The sequence below is a fragment of the Elephas maximus genome, chromosome 24 (assembly GCF_024166365.1).
Source record: "Elephas maximus indicus isolate mEleMax1 chromosome 24, mEleMax1 primary haplotype, whole genome shotgun sequence".
In the NCBI taxonomy this organism is placed as follows: Eukaryota; Metazoa; Chordata; class Mammalia; order Proboscidea; family Elephantidae; genus Elephas; species Elephas maximus.
The window spans coordinates 31,194,430-31,216,341 of record NC_064842.1 but is presented as its reverse complement, the minus strand read 5'-3'; the positions used below and the strand labels follow the sequence as shown (position 1 = coordinate 31,216,341).

General features: G+C 39.2%; 1 protein-coding gene across 2 annotated transcripts in view; it reads right to left on the bottom strand.

The window, feature by feature from the left end:
* Nucleotides 1-21,912, bottom strand: part of PCNX2 (pecanex 2) — a 360,390-nt gene that overhangs the window by 320,608 nt on the left and 17,870 nt on the right. For both annotated transcript variants that reach the window (XM_049868166.1, XM_049868167.1), the window contains exons 2-4: nucleotides 12,909-13,114; nucleotides 12,199-12,319; nucleotides 11,240-11,276 (exon numbers count right to left, since the gene is read on the bottom strand). In XM_049868166.1, the coding sequence (XP_049724123.1) occupies nucleotides 11,240-11,276; nucleotides 12,199-12,319; nucleotides 12,909-13,114 (364 nt within the window). The remainder of the gene's footprint in view (nucleotides 1-11,239; nucleotides 11,277-12,198; nucleotides 12,320-12,908; nucleotides 13,115-21,912) is intronic.

Here is a 21,912-nt window from a genome sequence, read left to right as displayed (position 1 = left end):
GACATATATTTTCAAAACATTTTAAATTGCATGTGTAAACAATATTTATTTATGGAGGTGGTCAAAAGTGAGCTCTGTCCTTTTCCCAGGAATTTAAAGGCAGGTGTATGATGCAGCATTTTGACTGAAGGGGGAGCAGCGTGAGATGAGACTAGAGAGACATGAAGAACTTTCCAGAAGAACCTTAGAACCTTAGGGACCATATAATTTCCATTCAAACTGGTATACTTTTATGTGGGAAAATGATAAACTGGATAGGATTGTCCAGGACAAAAAGGGATGAGTGGTTGCCCTATCTGTAGACCACGTATGTCCAATGTTAACAGGAAGGCATTAAGAAAGAAAGTGACATGATTTGATTTACATTTAAAAAAAACTCGCTATGCCTGTTACATACAAAATAGGCTGTATGGAATCAAGAGAAGAGCTAAGAGTGAGCTCAGTTAGGAGGTATACAGGGAGGTGAGGAGGGAGGGAATGGTGGCGTGGATTAGGGTGATGTGATGTCAGTGGACTCTGTAAAGCTGAAGGTAAGACTAAAAGAACCCATGGGTACATGACATAGGGAGGAAATGCATCTGAATGGATGGTGGTGAAATTGAGAGTTCATGTCTAAACATGTTGCATTAGACTTCCAAGCAAAAGTGTCAAATAGGCAGTTGGGCAGAGTTCTGAAGTTCTGAGCAGCAGACATAAACTGGAAAGTTCTTAGCAGCAGGTTCTAGATGAGAACACTCTAGGCAGAGAGTCCAGATAGAGAAGCCTGTGACACCCTAACCTTTAGAGGCCAGGAAGAAGAGTGGCTATGAAAGGAAACTAGGAGCATTTCGTGGGAGATGTCAAAAGAACAGCTTTAAAAGAAGGAGTGGCCAAGTGTATCAAATGTTGTTTTATTCAAAAAAAAGATGAGTAGCTATGAAAAAATGCTCAACTTCATAGATCTTTGTAGTTGTTGTCATCTGCCATTAAGTCGATTCTGACTCGTAGTGACCCTATATGACAAAGTAGAACAGCCCCATAGGGTTTCCTAGGCTAATCTCCCTAGGGTAATCCTTATGGAGCAGATTGCCAGGTCTTTTCTCCCACAGAGTGGCTGGTGGGTTTGAACCACAGACTTTTCATTAGTAGCCAAGCACTTAACCACTGTGCCACCAGGGTTCCTTCGTATATCTTTAGGGAATTGCAAATCAAAACCACAATGAAATAACACTACACACCTATTAAAATTAGAATGACTAAAATCCAAAATACTGACAACACCAAATGCTGACAAGGACGTAGAGCAACAGGAGCTCTCATTGCTGGTGAGAAAGCAAAATGGTATAGCCACTTAGGAAGATAGTCTGGAAGTTTCTTATAAAGGTAAACATAGGCTTACCATATGATATAGCAATTGTGCTCCTAGGTATTTACCCAAATGAGTTGAAAATATATGTCAACGTAAAAACCTACACACAAATGTTTATAGAAACTTTATTCACAATTGCCAAAAATTGGAAGCATCCAAGGTGTCCTCCAATAGGTGAAAGGATAAACTGTGGTGCATCTATACAATGGGATATTATTGGCAATGAAAAGAAATGACCTATCAAGCCAGGAGAAGACATGGAAGAACCTTAAATGTATATTGTTAAGAAGCCAGTTTGTACAACAACAGAAGCATGAGGAGCAAAAGACAAAATAGATAAATGGAACCTCATAAAAATTAAATATTTTTGTTTGTCAAATGACAAATCAAAAAAGTGAAGAGACAACATACAGGTTGGGAAAAAATTTTAATAATCATATACCCAACAAGGGTCTAACATCCTATATATATATATATATATATATATATATATATATATAAAACCTCTGCAACTTAACAAAAAGACAAACAACACAATTAGGAAAAAAAAAATGGGCAAAGGACTTGAACAGACCTTTCATGGAAGAAGATATTTAAATGGACAACAAGCACTTGAGAAGATGCTCAACATTATTAGCCACTGGGGAGATGCAAATTAAAACTACAATGAGATACCACTCACTCCCATTAGAATGGCAATGATCAGAAAAACAGAAATCAACAGGTGTTGGTGAGACGGTAGAGAAACTGGGACCCTCATCCATTGTTGTTGAGAATGTAAAATGGTACAGCCACTCTGGAAAATTGTTTGGTGGGTCCTTAAAAAGTTGAACATAGAACTACCATATGACCTAGCAAACCCAAAGCTAAGCATACACTCAAAAGAAGTAAAAGCAGGGATGCAAACAGAAACCTGTACACCAGTGTCTTGGTTATCTAGTGTCATTATAACAAAAAAGCTACAAGTGGATGGCTTTAAAAAAGAAATTCATTCTCTCACAGTTTAGGTCTAGGAGGCTAGAAATCTGAATTCAGGGTGCCAGTTCCAGGGGAAGGCTTTCTCTCTCTGTTGGCTCTCAAGGGAGGTCCTTGTCATCAACTTTCCCCTGTCTAGAAGCTTCTCAGCTAAGGGACCCCAGGTCTAAAGGACATACTCCCTCCTGTTGCTTCATTCTTGGTGGCATGAGGCCCCCCATCTTTCTGCTCACTTCTCTCTTTTATATCTCAACAGAGATTGACTCAAGATACAACCTAATCTTGTAGAATGACTCCTACCTCATTAACATAACTGCCTCTAACTCTGCCTCATTAACATCACAGAGATAGGATTTACAACACATAGGAAAATCACGTCAGATGACAAAATGATGGACAATCATACAATACTGGGAATCATGGCCTAGCCAAGTTGACACAGATTTTTGGGTGACACAATTCAATCCATAACAATCAGTGTTGACTGCAGCACTTTTCACAATAGCCAAAAGGTTGAAACAACTGAAATGTCCATCAACAGAAGAATGGATAAACAAAATGTTTATTGAATATTATTCAGCCATAAAGAGAAATGAAGTCTTGATGCATGCCAGAATATGGATGAACACTGAAAACATCATGTTCAATGAAATAAGTCAGTCACAAATGGACAAATATGATATGATCTCACTTATATGAAATAAGCACAACTACATAGAAACCAAAGATCATACGCGGTTACCAGGGGTGGGAGGAAAGGACGAAGCATGAGCTCTTGCTTAAGGGGCATTAAGTTTATGTTAATGGTAGTGGAATGATTTGGAAAAAGACAGCGAAAATAGTTGCACGACTTGAAGAATGTAATCAATGTCACTGAATTGTACACGTAGAAATTCTTGAGATGGCATACGTTTTGTGTATATTTTCAACCCAATAAAAGAAGAAGCCGGTCTGTATGATTCCAACTATATGATATTCTGGTAAAAAGCAAACTATGAAAATAGTGAAAAAAGACCAGTGGCTGCCAGGAGTCAGGAGGAAGAAGGAAGGATGACTAGGTGGAGCGCACGGCATTTTGAGGGCAGTAAGACTATTCTGCGGGATACGGTAAGTAGTGGATACGTGACATTACATATTTACCAAAACCCATATGGCTGTACAACACAAAGAGTGTACCCTACTGTAAACTATGAACTTAGTTAATAATAATGTGCCAATATTGGTTCATCAATTACAGCAAATGTACCACAGGAATGCAAGATGTTAATAAGAGGAGAACTGCATGCAGTGAGAGGAAGGTAGATGTGAACCCTCTGTACTTTCTGCCGAATTTTTCTGTAACCTAAAACTCCTCTTAAAAAAACAAAAGGAAAGAAAAAAGTCCAAAGTCTTTTAATAACAAGACAAAGAACATCAAAGAAAGAAGTGAGCTTCCCTCCTTCTGAACTTCCTTTACCCTCGGTTTGCTTTCACAGTTTCCTATTTTTTTTTTATTTTCAGCTAGACTGCAAGCACCTTGAGAACAAGAGCTATTTTAAGCTTACTTGTGTTCCCTGTTCCTACCACAATGCTTTGAACAAAGCAAATCCTCTAAAAAATACTGCTTATTTAGTCTGACATTTAATCACAAATTCTCCCAAATCATTAACTCATTTACGGTTTCAATATTTTATTAAAAAAAAAAAGTTGCTGTGGAGTCAATTCAGACTCATGGCGATCCCATATGTGTCACAGCAGAACTGCACTCCTTAAGGTTTTCAAGGCTGTGATCTTTCCAGAGCAGGTCACCAGGTTTGTCTTCCAAGGCACATCTAGGTTGATTCGAACCACCAACCTTTCAGTTTGTAGTTGAGCTCTTAGCCATCTGAGCCACTGAGGATCCTCAATGTTCCACAGGTAGGTGTTCATAGACAATCTAATAATTAGATGGTAAACTATTGTGTTTCATTTGGTAGGGACCTCAGTAATAAAGAATAAATAAAGACAGGAGAGTTTGGTTTCTGCTGAGGAAGCGTAGCTGTTTTAAGTATACTCATCAGTGTCATGATGTCTCTGTAACCTATTCAGTTTTATAATTGTCTGAGAACTGAGGAATAGATTCTAGTGTGAAGAAGGGCTTGGATAAACAGAGACTATACTCTAATGGCAAGATTCAGACTCTTAACTATATGCAGTTTAGAAAAGGCCTTCCCTTTTCTTTGGAAATTATCCTTTAAGTCAGGAAATAACCCTTGTTTCCAGTAATCTGTACAATCACAATTATGTGATGTGTGAGGTAATGAAAGTATAAAAAATATGTTATGAGTGGTTTATGAGTCTACCCAAGGATTCCTTTCCTCAGGCCCTGCCTGGTGATTTGAATTTCTCCCGCATGATTTTGATCCTACAGGTACACCTTATAGTGAGCCATGGAAAGTCTCCCTGAGGAGATAGCATTCCAGTGGAGATCTGAATGACAAAAAATGGAGCCAGCCATACAAATGGGGGGAAAGAGCACTCCAAGCAGAAAAGGGATGCAAGGCAAAGATCTTATGATGGGAACTTCCTTAGCATATTTGTAGAGCAGAAAGAAGTCCAGGAAGCTACAGGAGAAGAGCAAACCGAGAGTGAGAGGAAGAGAGATAAACAAGTTAGGCAGAGATCAAAATACACAAGGTTTTGTAAGACACGTAAGTTCTCCTTTGGTGATCTCATACCTTGGGGTAAGCCAAATAAGTTCTCCCTTGGTGACCTTATACCTTGAGAAAGAAGACCCAAGATCAAGACCCAGAGCATTTCAACCTTTAAGTGTCAAACAACAGAAGGGGGCCAAGCGATCAACACTGAGAAGGAATGATCAATGTCTCAGAAGAAAATCAGTAAAGCCATCATAACAAAAACACATGATCATCTCAACACATGTGGAAAAGCATCTGACAAAATTCAACAAACTTTGATCATTGAAAAGCCAATCAACACACTGTGAAAAGGGAACCTCCTTAACCTGATAAAGGTCATCCGTAAAGAATCCACAGCTAACATAACAACTAATGATGCACAACTGGATGCTTTCCTTCTAAGATCAGGAACAAAACAGGGGTGTCCACTCTTGCCACTTCTATTAAAAAATGTCCTTACTGGAGGTTCTAGCCAGGGCAATTCAAAAATTAGACAAGAAAAAAATAAAAGACATCCAGATCAGAAAGGCAGAAGCAAAACTATCTCTGTTCATAGATGACATTGTCTTGCTTATAGAAAATCCTAAGGAATTCACAGAAAAACTACTAGAGATAAGAAATGAGTTCAGAAAAATTGCAGGATACAAGCACTAGCAATGAATGACTGAAAATAAAATTAAGAAAACATTCTCCCATTTACACAGAATAAAAAAGAAGAAAATACCTGGCAATAAATTTAGCAAAAGAAGTGCAAGATTTGTACACTGAAAGAAATTAAAGACCTAAATAAATGAAAACACTCCCCATGTTTATGGATTAGAAAATGTAATATTGTTAAGGTGGCAGTACTCCCCATATTGATCTATAGAATTAGCACAGTCCTTATTAAAATCCCAGCTGCCTTTTTGGCAGAAATTGACAGTTCATATGGAAATGTAAGGGGCTCAGGATAGCCAAAACATTCTTGGAAAAGAAACAGTTAAAGGACTCAACATTTCCCTTACTACAGAATTATAGTAATCAAGACAGTATGGTACTGGCATAATACCATATAGATCAATAGAATACAATTGAGGGCCTACACTTACATTTATGGTCAATTGATTTTCAAGAAAATGCCAAGACAATTTAATGGGGGAAAGATTAGTTTTTCAATAAGTGGTTCGGGGACAACTGTAAAGCCACATGCAAAAGCATGAAGTTGGACTCTTTCCTTACCCCACACACAAAAATTAACTCAAAATGGATTACAGGCCTAAATGTAAGAGTTCAAACTGTAAAACTCTTAGGAGAAAACAAGATCATAAATCATTACTTTGAATTAGGCAATGGTGTCTTAGATATGATACCAAAAGCCCAAGCGGCAAAAGAAAAATTTGATAAATTGGACTTTATCAAAATTAAAAACTTCAGTGCTTCAAAGGACAACATCAAGAAATTGACAAGACAGCCAGCAGAATGAGAGAAGGTATTTGCAAATCATCTTTGATAAGAGACTTATACCCAAAATATATTTAATGTTATAACAGGAACCCTGGTGGCGCAGTGGTTAAGTGCTAGGCTGCTAACCAAAATGTCATTGGTTCGAACCTACCAGCCACTTCACGGGAGAAAGACGTGACAATCTGCCTCTGTAAAGACTGCAGCCTTAGAAACCCTGTGGTTTTTACTCTGTCCTATAGGGTCGCAAAGAGTCAGAATGAACTTGACAGCACGTAACAATAACAACAACGTTACAACTCAACAGTAAAAAGACAAATAATCCAATTAAAATATGAGCAAAGAATTTAAATAGATATTTCTCCAAAGAAGATGTACAAATGACCAACAAGCACATGAACAGACACGTCACATTATTAGCCACTAGAGAAATGCAAATCAAAACCATTACAAGATACACTGCACACCTACTAGGAGGCTAACATCAAAAAGACAAATGTGGTAAGGATATGGAAACACTGGAACCCTCATACATTGCTGTCAAGGATGTAAAATCATGTGGCTTCTGTGAAAACGGTTTGGCAGTTCCTCAAAAAAGTTAAACACAGAGTTACCATAAGATCCAGCAATTCCACTCCCAGGTATACACCCCAGAAAATTGAGAACACACATCCACACAAAAAATTTGTACACAAATATTCATAGCAGCCTTACTCGTAATAGCCCAAATGCGAAAAAAAGCCAAAAATCCATCAACTGATAAATGGATAAACAAAAGGTGGCATATCCATGCAATGGAATATATTCAGGCATAAAAAAGAATGAAGTACTGATAGACGCTGCGATATAAATAAGCCTTGAAAGCATTATGCTAGGTGAAAGAAGTCAGACACAAAAGGGCACATACTGCATGGCTCCACTTCTATGAAAATTCCAGAACAGGCAAATCCAAAGAAATAGGAAGTAGATTAGTGGTTGCCAAGGACTATGGGGGATGGCAATGGAGAGTGACTGCTAACAGGTATGAGGTTTCTTTTGGGGATGATGAAAATGTTCTGGGATAAGATAGTAGAGATGATTGCACAACTCTGTGAATGTGCTAAAACCCACGAGTTGTACATTTTTAAAAGATGAATTTTATGGGATGTGAATTACATTTCAATAAAGCTGTTAATAAATAAACAGAAAGTCACTGTGCCTTTTAACACTAGAAAGAATTGGCTACTAGGATGGTGTCCTATACGTTTGGACTAAAGAAAAAAACCTTGCTTTAGTGTACTGTTGCTGAAAAAAAACTTAGATTTAATATACGGATATAAGTTTAAGTCCCACTTGTGTCTTTTACTTACTATAACAAAGTATCTAAACTCAGAATGAAATGATGTATGCAAAAACTCTACTGCAATTTCTAGTGCGAGAAGGGAAGTAAGCCATTGTTTGTTTTGAAATGGTGAGTTTACAGGCCAGAGCCGACATTGACAGGATGCAAGATTATACAGCCTCAGGAGGCACAGCACGCCTAACCTGGAAGAATATGTAGCTCAACGTGAGGACAGGGGGTGTGTGTGTGTGTGTGTGTGTGTGTGTGTGTGTGTGTGTGTGTGTGTGAGAAGATGGACATGAACATTTTTATGAAATTTGTGTGTATCTAAGGTATTTGCAATCTAATAACTACTGTGCATTTCTTTCAAATAGTAGATAGGAAAAAGAATGTAGATTATCCTTTATATACTACTTATAATGGAATTCAGCTGAATGATGGGAAAAGAATCTTTTACTTTAGGCTTTCAGGGTCATGGAACAAGTTTCAACTGTTTTCCAGAAAATAAAATTTTACACTATTTTCAAAATTTACATAAGGTATAAAATTTCTTTTTTAGTAGTACAGTCATGCATCATTAATGCCAATGATACGTTCTGTGAAATAGAGGCTGCGTGATGTGGACACTGTGCAGACACCATATTACATACAGGCAGTCCCTGTACTTACAACTTACGTACAACCTGTAGTTATGAACCAAACCCCGTAAATCCTACTAAAACTTAATGGGAGCCCACTTCCAGTAGTCCTCATCACTGCTGCTGCTGCTGGAGCTGCTGGCAGAGGCCAGAGGTAGGGGCACCAGTGGCAGCAGCTGAGAGGGGGATGGCAGGAGCAGAGCAAGAGGAAACAAGAGAGAATGAAGTAAAGTATGCCCAGCCCTGCCAGCTGCTCTGCCAGCCTGAGGAGAAGGAGCAGTCCGGGCCCCACAATCCCAGCCACCACCACCTGCCTGTTCCCCGGACAAAGCTAAAAGAGCCCACTCCCACAGCCAAGTCCTCTGCTTCACCTGCCTGTATCCCACCGGTGGTCCAGTGCTTCTAGAGTCTGGGTTTGGGGTCTTTAAAGCCATTAGGGGTAAATAATAAACAAAAGAAGAGCTGCTTTCCCTTCAAAAAAAAAAAAAGCTTATGATACCACAGATGTATATGTAGTTGGACCGTTGCCTCAACAGACATTATATGATGCATGACTGTATTGGAAGAAAATGAAATTAAAGAGAAAAAAGGGATTAACTCAGGCTTCCAAAAAAATCTTTCTAGGCTTTCTGAAGGTAATCAAAAGACAAAGTGAAAATCTTAGTAAAAAAAAAAATTTTTAGGTTGAAAGAAAGTTCCCAGAAACAAAATCAGCAAGTGCAAAGAAATGGTGTCTACACACTGCTATATAATTTTATTGCTCATTTTTCAAGGTAAATACAGGTAGTCCCTGACTTGTGACACAGTTCTGTTCTGATAACTTCACTGTAAGCTGGTTCTGACATAAAAAACCCAGTTCTGACATAAGTTGAATCCTAATTTTTGTTTCTAGTTTTCATTATTATTGCCATAGCCTACTACACAGCAGTGTTTTGGACAGTAAATCATAACATTGAACATCTGCGAGTAAACATCTGAGAATGATAATATCAGCAAATTAAATGCAGCAACACTGTACGCACTACATATTACTAAGATGTAAAAAAAAAAAAAAAAATCCGAGACAGTGGTAAGTGCAGTTGGTCACAATTTAAACACAGCATATGTTGGGGACTCCCTGTAGGATAGCATAAAGCTTGTGTATCGATGATAAATTTATCTCATTTTGTATCTGCCACTAAGCAACGTGAAAATGAGGCAGAGACTGGAGAAAGGACAGTGAAATAATATCAGTGAAATATCACAATTTGAATATAGGTATGATATACAACTTCTGATGAAAAAATAATTAAAATTAAGAGTTTAACTTAAGAACTAAATTTAAAAGATAACTACGTGCCAAGCAGTATATCATACACAAAAAACAATTCAAAATGAATCAAGGATCTAAATATGAAAACTAAAACCATAAACTTCTTAGAAGAAAATGTGTGGGCGAGGCTGTTGGACCTAGTTTTTAGGGATGAACTATCAAATATGCACCTGCAGCAAAGAAAAAAAAAAAAGATCAATGGGACCTCATAAATATTAAATACTTTTGTTTATCAAAGGACTTCATAAAAAAAAGTGAAGAGACAACCTAGAGGGTGGGAAAAAATAGAGGGGAACCATATATCCCAAAAGGGTCTAATATTCAAAATATGTAGAATACTTCCACAACTTAACAACAAAAAGACAAACAACCCAATAAAAAATTGGGCAAAGGACTTGAACAGTCATGTCACTAAAGTGGATATTCAAATGGACAACAAGTACATGAAAAGATGCTCAAGATCATTAGCTATTAGGGAGATGCAAATCAAAACTACAATGAGATATCATCTTACCCTCATTAGAATGGCAATTATAAAAAAAAAAAAACAGAAAATAATTGGTATTGGAGAGGCTGTGGAGAAACTGGAACCCTCATCCATCGTTGGTGGGAATGTAAAGTGGTACAGCCACTGTGGAAAACTGTTTGGCAGTTCTCAAAAAGGTGAACACAGAACTACCATATGACCCAGCAATCGCAGTCCTAGGTATTTATCCAGAAAAAGTGAACGTACAAACACAAAGAGAAACCTGTACAGTAATGTCCATTGCAGCACTGTGCACAACAGCCAAAAGGTGGAAACAACCAAAATGTGCATCAATAGATGAACAGATAAACAAAATGTGATATACACATAAAATGGAATATTACTCAGCCATAAACAGAAATGAAGTTCTCATACATAATACATGGATGAATCTTGAAAACATTATGCTGAGTGAAATAAGGCAGTAACACAAGGACAAAAACTTTATGATCCCACTTATATGAAATAAGCAAAAAAAAAAACAAAAAACCAAGCCTGTAGCCATGGAGTCAATTCTGACTCATAGTGACCCTAGAGGACAAGGTAGAACTGCCCCATAGGGTTTTCAAGGAGCAGCTGGTGGATTCGAACTGCCGACCTTTTGGCTAAGAGCCAAGCTCTTAACCACTGCACAACCGGGGCTCCATAAAGTAAATATATAGAAACCAAAAACTGCTAGTGGTTACCAGGGGTAGGAGGGAGGGGAAAAGGGAGAATTACAGTCTAGGGGTCACAGAGTTTATGTTAATGGTGGCGAAATAATGTGGAAAAGGGTATTGAGGATGGGTGCGCAACTTGAAGAATGTAATCGATATCACTGAATTCTACATACAGGAACTGTTAAATTGGCGTGCGTTTTGTTGTATATATTTTCACCACAATTAAAAAAAAAGATAATTATGTAGTCCTATAGTTCTCATTTTCAATTAATTCACTGGCATTCTGTTTTATAAAAAACATTTTTCACTGCTCTGAGGATAACGCTGTGATAAAATATTAAATGATGATAACAAGCACTCTACCTCTGAGGTCTTCCACTGTTTCCTGTGCTGCCAACTCCTAAATAAATGAAAGAACAAAAATCAGTACGTGACTCAGCTCACCGCACATTTCCAGTCAGCCAGCAGATATTGATCAGCAGTCACTTTCTTTCTAAAAGGCAGTGACACCAGAGTGCCCACTCTCCTCAATCTTCTAATAAAATGGGTAGCAAAAATGAGCATAAAAATATATATATATATATGTAAGTGCAGATATCCAACCAAGAGACCTGTACTGGCATTAAAAAACTCGCCGTCAAATTGATTCCAACTCACAGAGACCCTATAAGATAGAGTAGAACTGCCCCACAGAGTTTCAAAGGAGAGCCTGGTGGATTTGAACAGCCAGCCTTTTGGTTAGCAGCCGTAGCACTTAACCACTGCACCATCAGGGTTTCCACTGGCATTAAAAAATAAATAAATAAAAATTTTTGGCATTAAGGGGGTTGATAATTAATGAAGGAAAAAGGAGAGAGAATAAGGCATTACTTATAGTAGAATAAATTGCTGTTGTGTGCTGTCAAGTTGACTCTGACTCATAGCGACCCTATAGGACAGAATAGAACTGCCTTATAGAGTTTCCAAGAAGCAGCTGGTGGATTCAAACTGCTGACCTTTTAGTTAGCAGCCTGAGCTCTTAACCACTTCACCACCAGGGCTCCAGTAGAATCAACAGAGCCTGCTAAAGAATGGGGGAGCGAGGACAGAAGAGTCCAGAGCGGGTGCTTGCAGCACAGGATTGGGCGTTTATCTCCTGGTCCCAAGCGCGTGCCTCAGACTGTTTCCACACTCTGAGGATGTGATTTCCATTAGCACAGGGGCCAGAATTTATGAATATACAGCTAGTCTGCATGCAAAATAGAAACACTGCCATTGCACACTTCCATTCTAAGAGGAATCAAACACAAAAATAAAATGAAAGAGGAAAACAGAGCACCAACCAATAGCCCGGAAGAGTGATGAGAGTTTATGCTTTGTCCTCGGGAGCCGCAGTGGAGAGGAGGCGTCGTGAGGTTGCAATTGGCCTCTTCCTTTTTGCCATTGTTAATCTGTCTGTTATTGCTAACCCAACATGAGAAACACAAGACCGCGATTATATTATAAAATAGAAAAATGACTCTTTCAGTATTAGTCCCAAACCAAATTTTCCTCCAGAGTCCATTCTGTCATATTCACTGTATACAAATCTTATTTTTAAGAGAGAGGAATAAGCATTATAAACATTACTTTTAAATTATAGGGCACGCTCTCTCACAGAACAATCAGAAATAAGGACAAGGATGGGGCAATGATGCTTACTCAAGAATTACTTTAATATTTTATTAATTTCATATTAACAGACGGATGTTATTTTTGAAAATACTCCTGCATGCTGTAAGCATTTAAATGACAAGATAAAAATACTGAAGCAAAGTGCTAAGCCTAAGGCAAATGAATTTCAGATCAAGGTATAAGGCCATACTGATAGCCAGTTAAACTATCTTGATTATGAATATCAATTTTATGCTTAACTGAAGAATACTTTTAAAATATATATATCTGTGTCTGCCTGTACTGGCATATTTTCCTAAACAACTAGGAACTGAGAAAAATCTTTTTCGCCAAAATTAGAGGGTTTTTATTGTGAACTGACACATTAATTGGAAGTTACCTTGGATGTTTGTGATTAGTTATATGTTCACTGTTGGCCTCTTTGTCTTTATGTGGCTTCTCTTTCTTTCTGGGGGGCCTCTGTTGAATTACTTCTCCTTTATCAAACATGAGGTGTAGGCGATAACTAACCAATTTGATTACTGTGAAGAATATAGTCACTGAACTGCAGTAAAAAAATACAGTGATCGCATTGGGAGGAAAAGCCTAAAAGGAGAAAAAGAAAGAAAATATGAAGTCAGGAGCTTAGCAAACACTGATAGACATTCGATTATAAGACTGTCTTTTTTTTTTTTAATTGTTTTAAATTTGAAATCATTTTTTGGTCTACTTATTGAGCATAAATCAGGCCAGATTCCAAATTTTTAAGTTTTCTTGGTTATAATATCAGAGGAGAAAGAGCTGTTATCTCCCCCCACAACCCCACTTTAGTCTTTCTTGTTTCTCAGGTTCTCACACTAGGTTGGTTGGTGAGTAACATTTGATTTGCAGGCAGGAACCCATAGAACAAGGCGAGCCTTCCCTTTTTCTATGAACTCTTTCCCATAGCTTCATCCTATCTTCCTGTGCATCTGGTCTCGAAGGCCTCTTACATGTTGTTTCCTTCAGAAAAACACAAAGAGCCTTGTGGAGCATAGAGGAAAGAGGGGAGGAGAAGGATTAGCATTGTGCCCCCCTCCTTCCCCTCCCCAGCCTCCCATTAGGCTTACATCTGTAGGGCCACAGATTTCCCCAGGCTGGTAACACAGACAAGAGACCAAATAGGGCATATACTGCTTCCAGAAGAAAGAACGATGGCATCTCCAGCAGTGACAAGTGATCTTAACATGGACATCAAGGTAAAGTTCAATTCAGTTCTGTCCTATCCTCTCAAGAAACAAAAAGAATCACTTTGGGCCCATGTTAGTAACTGTCCCATCCCTTAGGATCTCCCACACACCTTCCTAATTCTCTCCCAGGATCAAGGACCATGGTAGGCTCAATGGCACTTCCTAAAACTAAATTCTTATCTTTGAGATGAAGAGGGATTCTAGAGTGTCCCAAGATTATATAAGGGCAGCCTCAGTGAATAGCAGGAACCTTTTATCACTGAACCTTCCCAAAGGACCTCAGAGATCCAGTGATGAGTCCTGGTATGTGCTGTGTCCTAGAACACAGAGAGGCCTACACACAGCATGGCCCATCCAGCTCTGCTCCTAAGCAGCCCCGTCCAACCTGCCCCAGCCCGTCCTGGGTTTGGCATTGAGGTAAAACGGTCCTTAAAACAGAAGAGCCCAGCAAAAAGAACTACAAAGAAAGAGAAACACTATCACCAACAAGTACGAGAGGAAATGAGGGATTTTCACTGTCACTTATTCACTTTTAAGGGGAAAAAGAAGTCCACATATCAATAAAAACTAATAAATAAGTGAATTTAAAAAATCACATAAGATAATATTAGATAGATAGATAGATAGATAATGGATAAATTCATGTCCCTCCCTGGAAGTAGGTCAGTGTCACATTTACACCTGCATTTCCTGATGTGATGCTGTGAAACACCTCAAGCAATATATAGACAAATTAAAGAAAGAGAGGGATAGGCCACTAATAGCCACCACCACTTTTTCTTAATGCATCTATATAATTTAGATTTTCAAATTTTAGGTTAAAGCTAGGGGGTTAATTTGAGAAAAATGATAAGAGAAGGGGAATCCCCATATGGTAGCATTAAATTTTAACTTGCAGATGACCAAGAGAATGGATTACAGAATACTGTCATAAACAAACTATATTCAAAGTTATTTACATTTTAACATAACTTAGGCTTCATAGTTCTCCAGTTGGCAGGTATAGCAGTGAGTTAGTGCTCACTAAATATCCCATCCATCACCTGCTTGTCAGTTTGTCATTCTGTGGTGGCTTGCATGTTGCTGTGATGCTGGCAGCTATGCCACCAGCATTTCAAATACAGCAAGGTCACCCATGGTGGACAGGTTTCAGCAGAGCTTCCAGACCACATAAAACAGATTAGGGAGAAAGGCCTGAAGATATACTTCTAAAAATCAGCCTATGAAAACCCTATGGATCACAGCAGAACATTGCTCAACATAGTGCCAGCAGACACTACACAACGACAGAAACAAGACATGCATACCAACAACCATGGGATTACACAGGGCCGGGCAATGTTTACCTGTTGTACATGGGGGCATCATGAGCCAGCGCCCACTTGACAGCATCTAAAAACAACAAACATTCCACACACTCCCCTATACTTCCCAGCCTCCCTTGCAGTTAGTCCAGGGCCACACGACTACTTCTGGCCAATGGACTATGAGCAGGAGTGGCTGGTGTCACTTCTAAGCCTACACAATTATGAACTAGGATGCCTTCTCCATCTCCGTTTTCACCTCTTTACTTGGTGATCTCAAAGGCAATGTTTTCCAGACGGGACATTGACAAGATGACTGAGCTTCCTTCAGCCTAGTTGCCTGAGTGACTCTGCGGAATGAGACTCTACTGACCCAAGATGGACATGTACCATGAGTAAGAAATAAACCTTTGATGCATTAAACCTCCGAGTTTGGGAGATTATCTGCTGTAGCAGTCACCATTGCTTAACCTACATAATATAGAGGGTTCCATTTCCTAGGGAAAGCATCAAAAGAAGATGGCAGGAATACACAGTCATTATACAAAAAAGAATTAGTCGACATTCAACCATTTCAAGAGGTAGCATATGATCAGGAGCCGATGGTACTGAAGGAAGAAGTCCAAGCTGCACTGAGAGCACCGGCAAAAAACAAGGCTCCAGGAACTGACAGAATATCAACTGAGATGTTTCAACAAATGGATGCAGCGCTGGAGGTGATCACTCGTCTACGCCAAGAAATATGGAAGACAGCTTCCTGGCCAACTGACCGGAAGAAATCAATATTTATGCCTATTCCCAAGAAAGGTGACCCAAGTGAATGCAGAAATTATCAAAAAAAAATTTTTTTTTTTTTCACATGCAAGCAAAATTTTGCTGAAGATCATTCAAAAGCAACTGAAGCAGTATAATGACAGGGAACTGCCAGAAATTCAGGCTGCATTCAGAAGAGGACATGCTGACGTCAGATGGATCCTGGCTGAAAGCAGAGAATCCCAGAAGGATGTTTACCTGTGCTTTATGACTATGCAAAGGCATTGGACTGTGTGGATCATAACAAATTATGGACAACACTGCGAAGAATGGGAATTCCTGAACACTTAATTGTGCTCATGAGGAACCTTTACATAGATCAAGAGGCAGTTGTTCGGACAGAACAAGGGGATACTGAGTGGTTTAAAGTCAGGAAAGGTGTGTGTCAAGGTTGTATCTTTTCACCATACCTATTCAATCTATATGCTGAGCAAATAATACAAGACGCTGGATTATATGAAGAGGAACGGGGCATAAGGATTGGAGGAAGGTTCATCAACAACCTGCTTTATGCAGATAACACAGCGTTGCTTGCTGAAAGTGAAGAGGACTTGAAGCACTTGCTGATGAAGATCAAAGACCACAGCCTTCAGTATGGGTTACACCTCAATATAAAGAAAACAAAAATCCTCACAACTGGACCAGTAAGCAATATCATGATAAACAGAGAAAAGATTGAAGTGTCAAGGATTTCATTTTACTTTGATCCACCAATCAACACACACCCAGGGAAGCAGTAGTCAAGAAATCAAATAACGCATTGCATTGGGCGAATCTGCTGCAAAGGACCTCTTTAAAGTGTTGAAAAGCAAAGACGTCACCTTGAAGACTAAGGTGCACCTGACCCAAGCCATGGTATTTTCAATCACCTCATATGCATGTGAAAGCTGAACGATGAATAAGGAAGACCGAAGAAGAACTGACACCTTTGAATTGTGGTGTTGGCAAAGAACATTGAATATACCATGGACTGCCAAAAGAATGAACAAATCTGTCTCAGAATAAGTACAACCAAAATGCTCCTTAGAAGCAAGAATGGCGAGGCTTCATCTCACATACTTTGGACATATCAGGAGGGACCAGTCCCTGGAGAAGGACATCGTGCTTGGTAAAGTAGAGGGTCAGTGAAGAAGAGGAAGGCCCTCATCAAGATGGACTGACACAGTGACTGCAACAATGGGTTCAAGCATAACAACGATTGTGAGGATGGTGAAGGACCAGATATTATTTAGCTCTGTTGTACACAGGGTCACTAAGAGTCAGAATTGACTCGACGGCACCTAGGAACAATAGCAACATACATTTTTTTATTGATTCTGATTTATTCATAAGAGCCATGTAAAGATGTTAAGTTTCATGAGGGTAGGGTCCAGCTCTATCTTGTTCCCCATTATACTCTCAACACCTAGCATGATATCCAGCAAACAGTTGCTTGAAATTACTGGTGAATTTTTTTTAGATAGATATTTATGTCATATACGTGTCATATAATTTACAAACTGTTCTCAATTTAGCAAATGTGTGACCTTACGAAGTTATTTAGCCTTCTTAAACATCTGCTTATTCTGAGAAATGGGAATAACAGTTCCTAACGGGATTGGAATAAAGGATTGTTATAAGGATTAAACAAGGAGCCTTGGAGGTGCAGTAGTTAAGCTCTAGCCTGCTAACCAAAAGGTCGGTGTTTGGATTCCACCAGCCATTCCACGGAAGAAAGATGTGGCAGTGTGCTTCTGTTAATATTTACAGCCCTGGAAACACTATGGAACAGTTCTACTCTGTCCTATAGGGTTACTATGAGTTGGAATCAACTCAACAGCAATGGGTTTTTATAAGGATTAAACAGATAATAAATATAAAATGATTAATACACTGCCTGAAACATAATAGGCATTCGAATGTTAGTGTCATTCATTATCATCATCACCATCATCTACCCATCATCCATCAACACCATAGAATAATTGTAAAAATGGCATGGTGGGCGCCTCTAACCTCCTCCAACTTCACAAGGGAGAGAATCATTATCAGCACCAACAGCTCAAGGCTGATTCCTATGAAGCAGAGGTCAGACTTGCCTCCTCTTTCCAACCTTTTTACCAATTCCTACACTAGCTGTCCCTCCCACAGCACTCTACTCCTTTGCTGGGTTCAGTAAATCCTTGTAATGGCCACACAGAACTCAAAAACAATACTCATTCAGGATCAGGGGGTTTATTAGGGAAGTACCAGATTACAATTCAGGATCAGGAACGACTCAGGAAACAGTTCTTCCATCAGGACAGTTTCTCGGACCTGCCCACAGGCAGATCTCTCCCTGATCCTGGGCCTCTTGGTCCTCAGCCCCTCCGTCCCTTGGGCATCTTGGGCTTCTTCTTGGACCGGCCTGGCCTCTGCCCTGCTCAGGCAAGTATTACAAACTTCTTTAGTTCCACTGATAAGTGCCCAGAGGCACCCACTCTGCCATAAGCCTTGGCCCAAAGATGCTCAGCTCTCTCGCTCTGTGTGTCAGCAAGCCTAGCTCTGCCAAGTGCCCAGAGGCACACCACTTCACCAGCAACTCCTTCCCGAAGGCACTCGGTTTTCTCACTCCACAGGCTGGGAAGCCCCCCATGCCATCTCCTGCTGGTCTCCTGGTTCTGCTGCTACCAGCTCTGTATTGCGCTTGCTGCTATTTCTCTCTGTCTTGCATTGTCTTCAGTGTTGCAGGTCTCTATCTCCTGAGTGTAGGAGGCTCTCAGCACAGGGGCCCTGGAACCAAAGGATGTGCTCCGCTCCTGTCTCTTCTTCTTGGTGACAGTGAAGTCCCCCTTTTCCACCTCTGGGATGGCTCATTTTAACCCTAGGGGGATGGCAAAACTGACTAATCCCCTTATTAGGGTTCCATACCAAGGGCACTGGGTGGGACACCTTATTTGTACGGCACCACTCCCAAAATGGTGCCATTCACCTTATTGCATTATTGGCAAGCTGTCCAATCCCCTTAGTAGGCCACAAGCATCTTATTTACATAGTCCCACCCAAACATTTGGTAGGAGTTACAAGACCATGGCTAGAAAGGCCATATAAAAGTGACCCATTGCACCACAATAATAATTTCAGATATGATGTTTTGAGATGAAGCAAAGAGCAGCAGATCAAATTTTTTATTGCCTGCAGAGACAGAGGCATTGCTCTCTCTCTCTCTGTTATATATACATATATATGTACACACACACAATTATGACACAAGCTAAACAATTGTTTTTTGAGTGAAATACTTGATTTGGGAGTGCTCTGGGATATTTCTTTAGAGCTCTGGTGGTGCAGTGGTTAAGAGCTCAGGCTGCTAACCAAAAGGTCCACAGTTGGAAACCACTAGTTACTCCTTGGAAACCCTACATGGCAGTTCTACTCTGTCCTTTAGGGTCGCTATAAGTTGGAATCACATCAACAGCAATGGGTCTGGGATATTTCTTATTTTCAGATTTTTTTCTTCTTTCCTGATTATGAAGTATCTAGTTATAGTCTTGAAAGCAGGAATAAGTTATTAAAAGACAAAGAAGACCAGTGAAAATAAGTATTAGTTCTCTGGATTATCTTTTGATATGATAAAAATTTGGGGGAAATAGCTGAAACATAAAATAATCTGATATAAATATTTATGTCAGAGAATAAAAGATAAGATTAGAAAATCCCTAAGGTCCCTCACAGTTCAACACTTCTATATTTCCTAGCTTAAGATCAGTCATAAATAAAGGAGGTTAAAAATAATTTTTGTCTGATCATGTGGCCTATGATTTTTTTAAATCCAGGTTTCCCATGGTAGTGAAAAAGTTTACAATTATATATATAATACCACAAAAAACACATAATTGTTACATGAAATAATAAAACAAAAGTTATCCTGGAAACAACAGCGATTTGAACTTGAAGTCAGTCCCATATGAGGAGTAACATCTAGGGTATCAAGTTCCATTTTTAATTGTCTGGATCCTGGCCGCAAAGTTGTGGTCAGTTTACTGCAAAGGGCTTGACCACAGACTGTTAGAAAACTGTATCCTCCTTTACGGAGTTAGATCCTATTAACGGAAAGAAGCAATTTGATCATCCACTCTGTACAAGACACCACACCAGGGACCAAGGAGAATTCCAGTTGCAGCCTTCGCCCTCAAAGGACCCTCTAATTTTGTGGTAAGGGATGAGCCTCTCTGGACTCCAAGTCTCTCTCCAGATATTATGCCTTTTCTCTGAATGAAAATCATTTTTACCATCTGTCTCCACTTCTTCACTTCTCATTGTCTCTTAAACCCACATCAGTCTGGCTTCTTTCCAAGACCCCACTGAAATTGCTCTTGTCAATGTCTCTAAAGACAAAAATTTATTGCAATTTTCTCTTTTCTCAGCAGTAGTCAACACAGTTGCTCACTTCTTGAAGTGCTCTCCTCTTTTTGTTTTTAAGACACTACGCTCTCTGGTTTTTCCTTCACCCCAACGACGCCTCCTCTTTGTCCTACCTCTAAATGTTACAGCTCCTCAGACCTCACTCTTAGCTTCCCCCCTCCCCGCCTCTTTCTACATATTCTACCCAGGGGACTTCATTCAGTCCCTGCTGATTTTCAAATTCATACCTTCAGTTTAGATTGCCCCTGTAAGTTCCCAAGACCTACATCTATCCGTCTACTCAGCATCTTCACTTTGATACCCAAAAGTCATTTCCAAACATGTCCAAAATCAGCTGTTTGATGTAGCATCGCTTTCCACTAAGTGTTACCTCCTACTTTTCCCCATCTCAGTCAAAGGCACCCCACGCACTTGCTGTTCAAACCAGAATATTGGACATGATCATTGATTCTTCCCTCATCCTCACTCCTCCATAACCACAAAATGAAATTATTACCAAATCCTATCAAATATATCACAAACATATCTACATTTTTCCACCTTTACTGTCACCACCCTCTCTTGACTGGACTACTGAAATAGCCTCTGAAACTCCACTTCTATTCTTGCTCTTCCTCTAACCTACTTTCCACCCAGCGGTCAGAGGAATTTTTGGATAAAGTAGTGCAACATATCTTTTTTGTTGGCTGTCTGACCATGTTAACATTTTATATTTCCAAAAATAATTAAATCAACAAGTATGGGAAGTAAATAATAAAATTATACACCCATACATGAGCTTAACTCTATGTCAAATTGACAGCATAACTACAAATAAGAACCCCCCCAAATTAATCCCAGTAACTTTAGAACACAGTACTTGAACTATACATTGTTGGTGGGATGTATTTTTTAAAAAAAATTAATAACCTCAAAGGAATCCTGAACTTTACTTAAAGATTTGTTTTTGATAGTGATATAGGAGTAGTAATTCCTGTGTGCATTTTAGGATTGAGCAAATAAATATTGTTGGGAACCAGGATTCTTACAAATGTAGAACAGATGAAGGAGAGGAAGAATCCTTTGGTGTTGAATTAGATTTAAAGGTTTCAGAATAAACTCTCAATACATAGACAGATGATAGATAGACACAGTAGATAGAGAGCTATAGATAGGTACAGTTTACATAGATCAATCAATAGTTCAATCAATCTCCCAACTCTTTCTACGGAAAGGGCCTCTGTCTACTGAAAGAAAGACAACCCACTGACAATAACCACAACTACTGCTCCCCTAAATCTTGGTTTCTAAACATCATTCTCCACTAAAAGGATCAGGAGTCCTTGGAGAAACAGCTGATTCTTCCAGGGTTGGGGTAGAAAGAGTACAAGGTAAACCTAGAATACCTTGTCATTCCAGAAAGGAAGAAAATGCTCAAAAACTGATGAGGACACAGCCAAAGAACTCAGAAACCTCTTGAAGGGGGAGGAGCAAATTTGGGATAATATGAACATCAAAAAGAATGATGATGGGAATGAATTATAACTCCCGGAAAAAAAAAAACAAACATGAGCCCTTACTAACAAATATACCAAAATTACAGGGGTGGAGAAAAAAAGAGAGGTCTTCTTTACAGAAGAATACCAATTAATAAAGGCAGAAAGAAAATTAGAAATAGAAAATCACCATTTTGCAA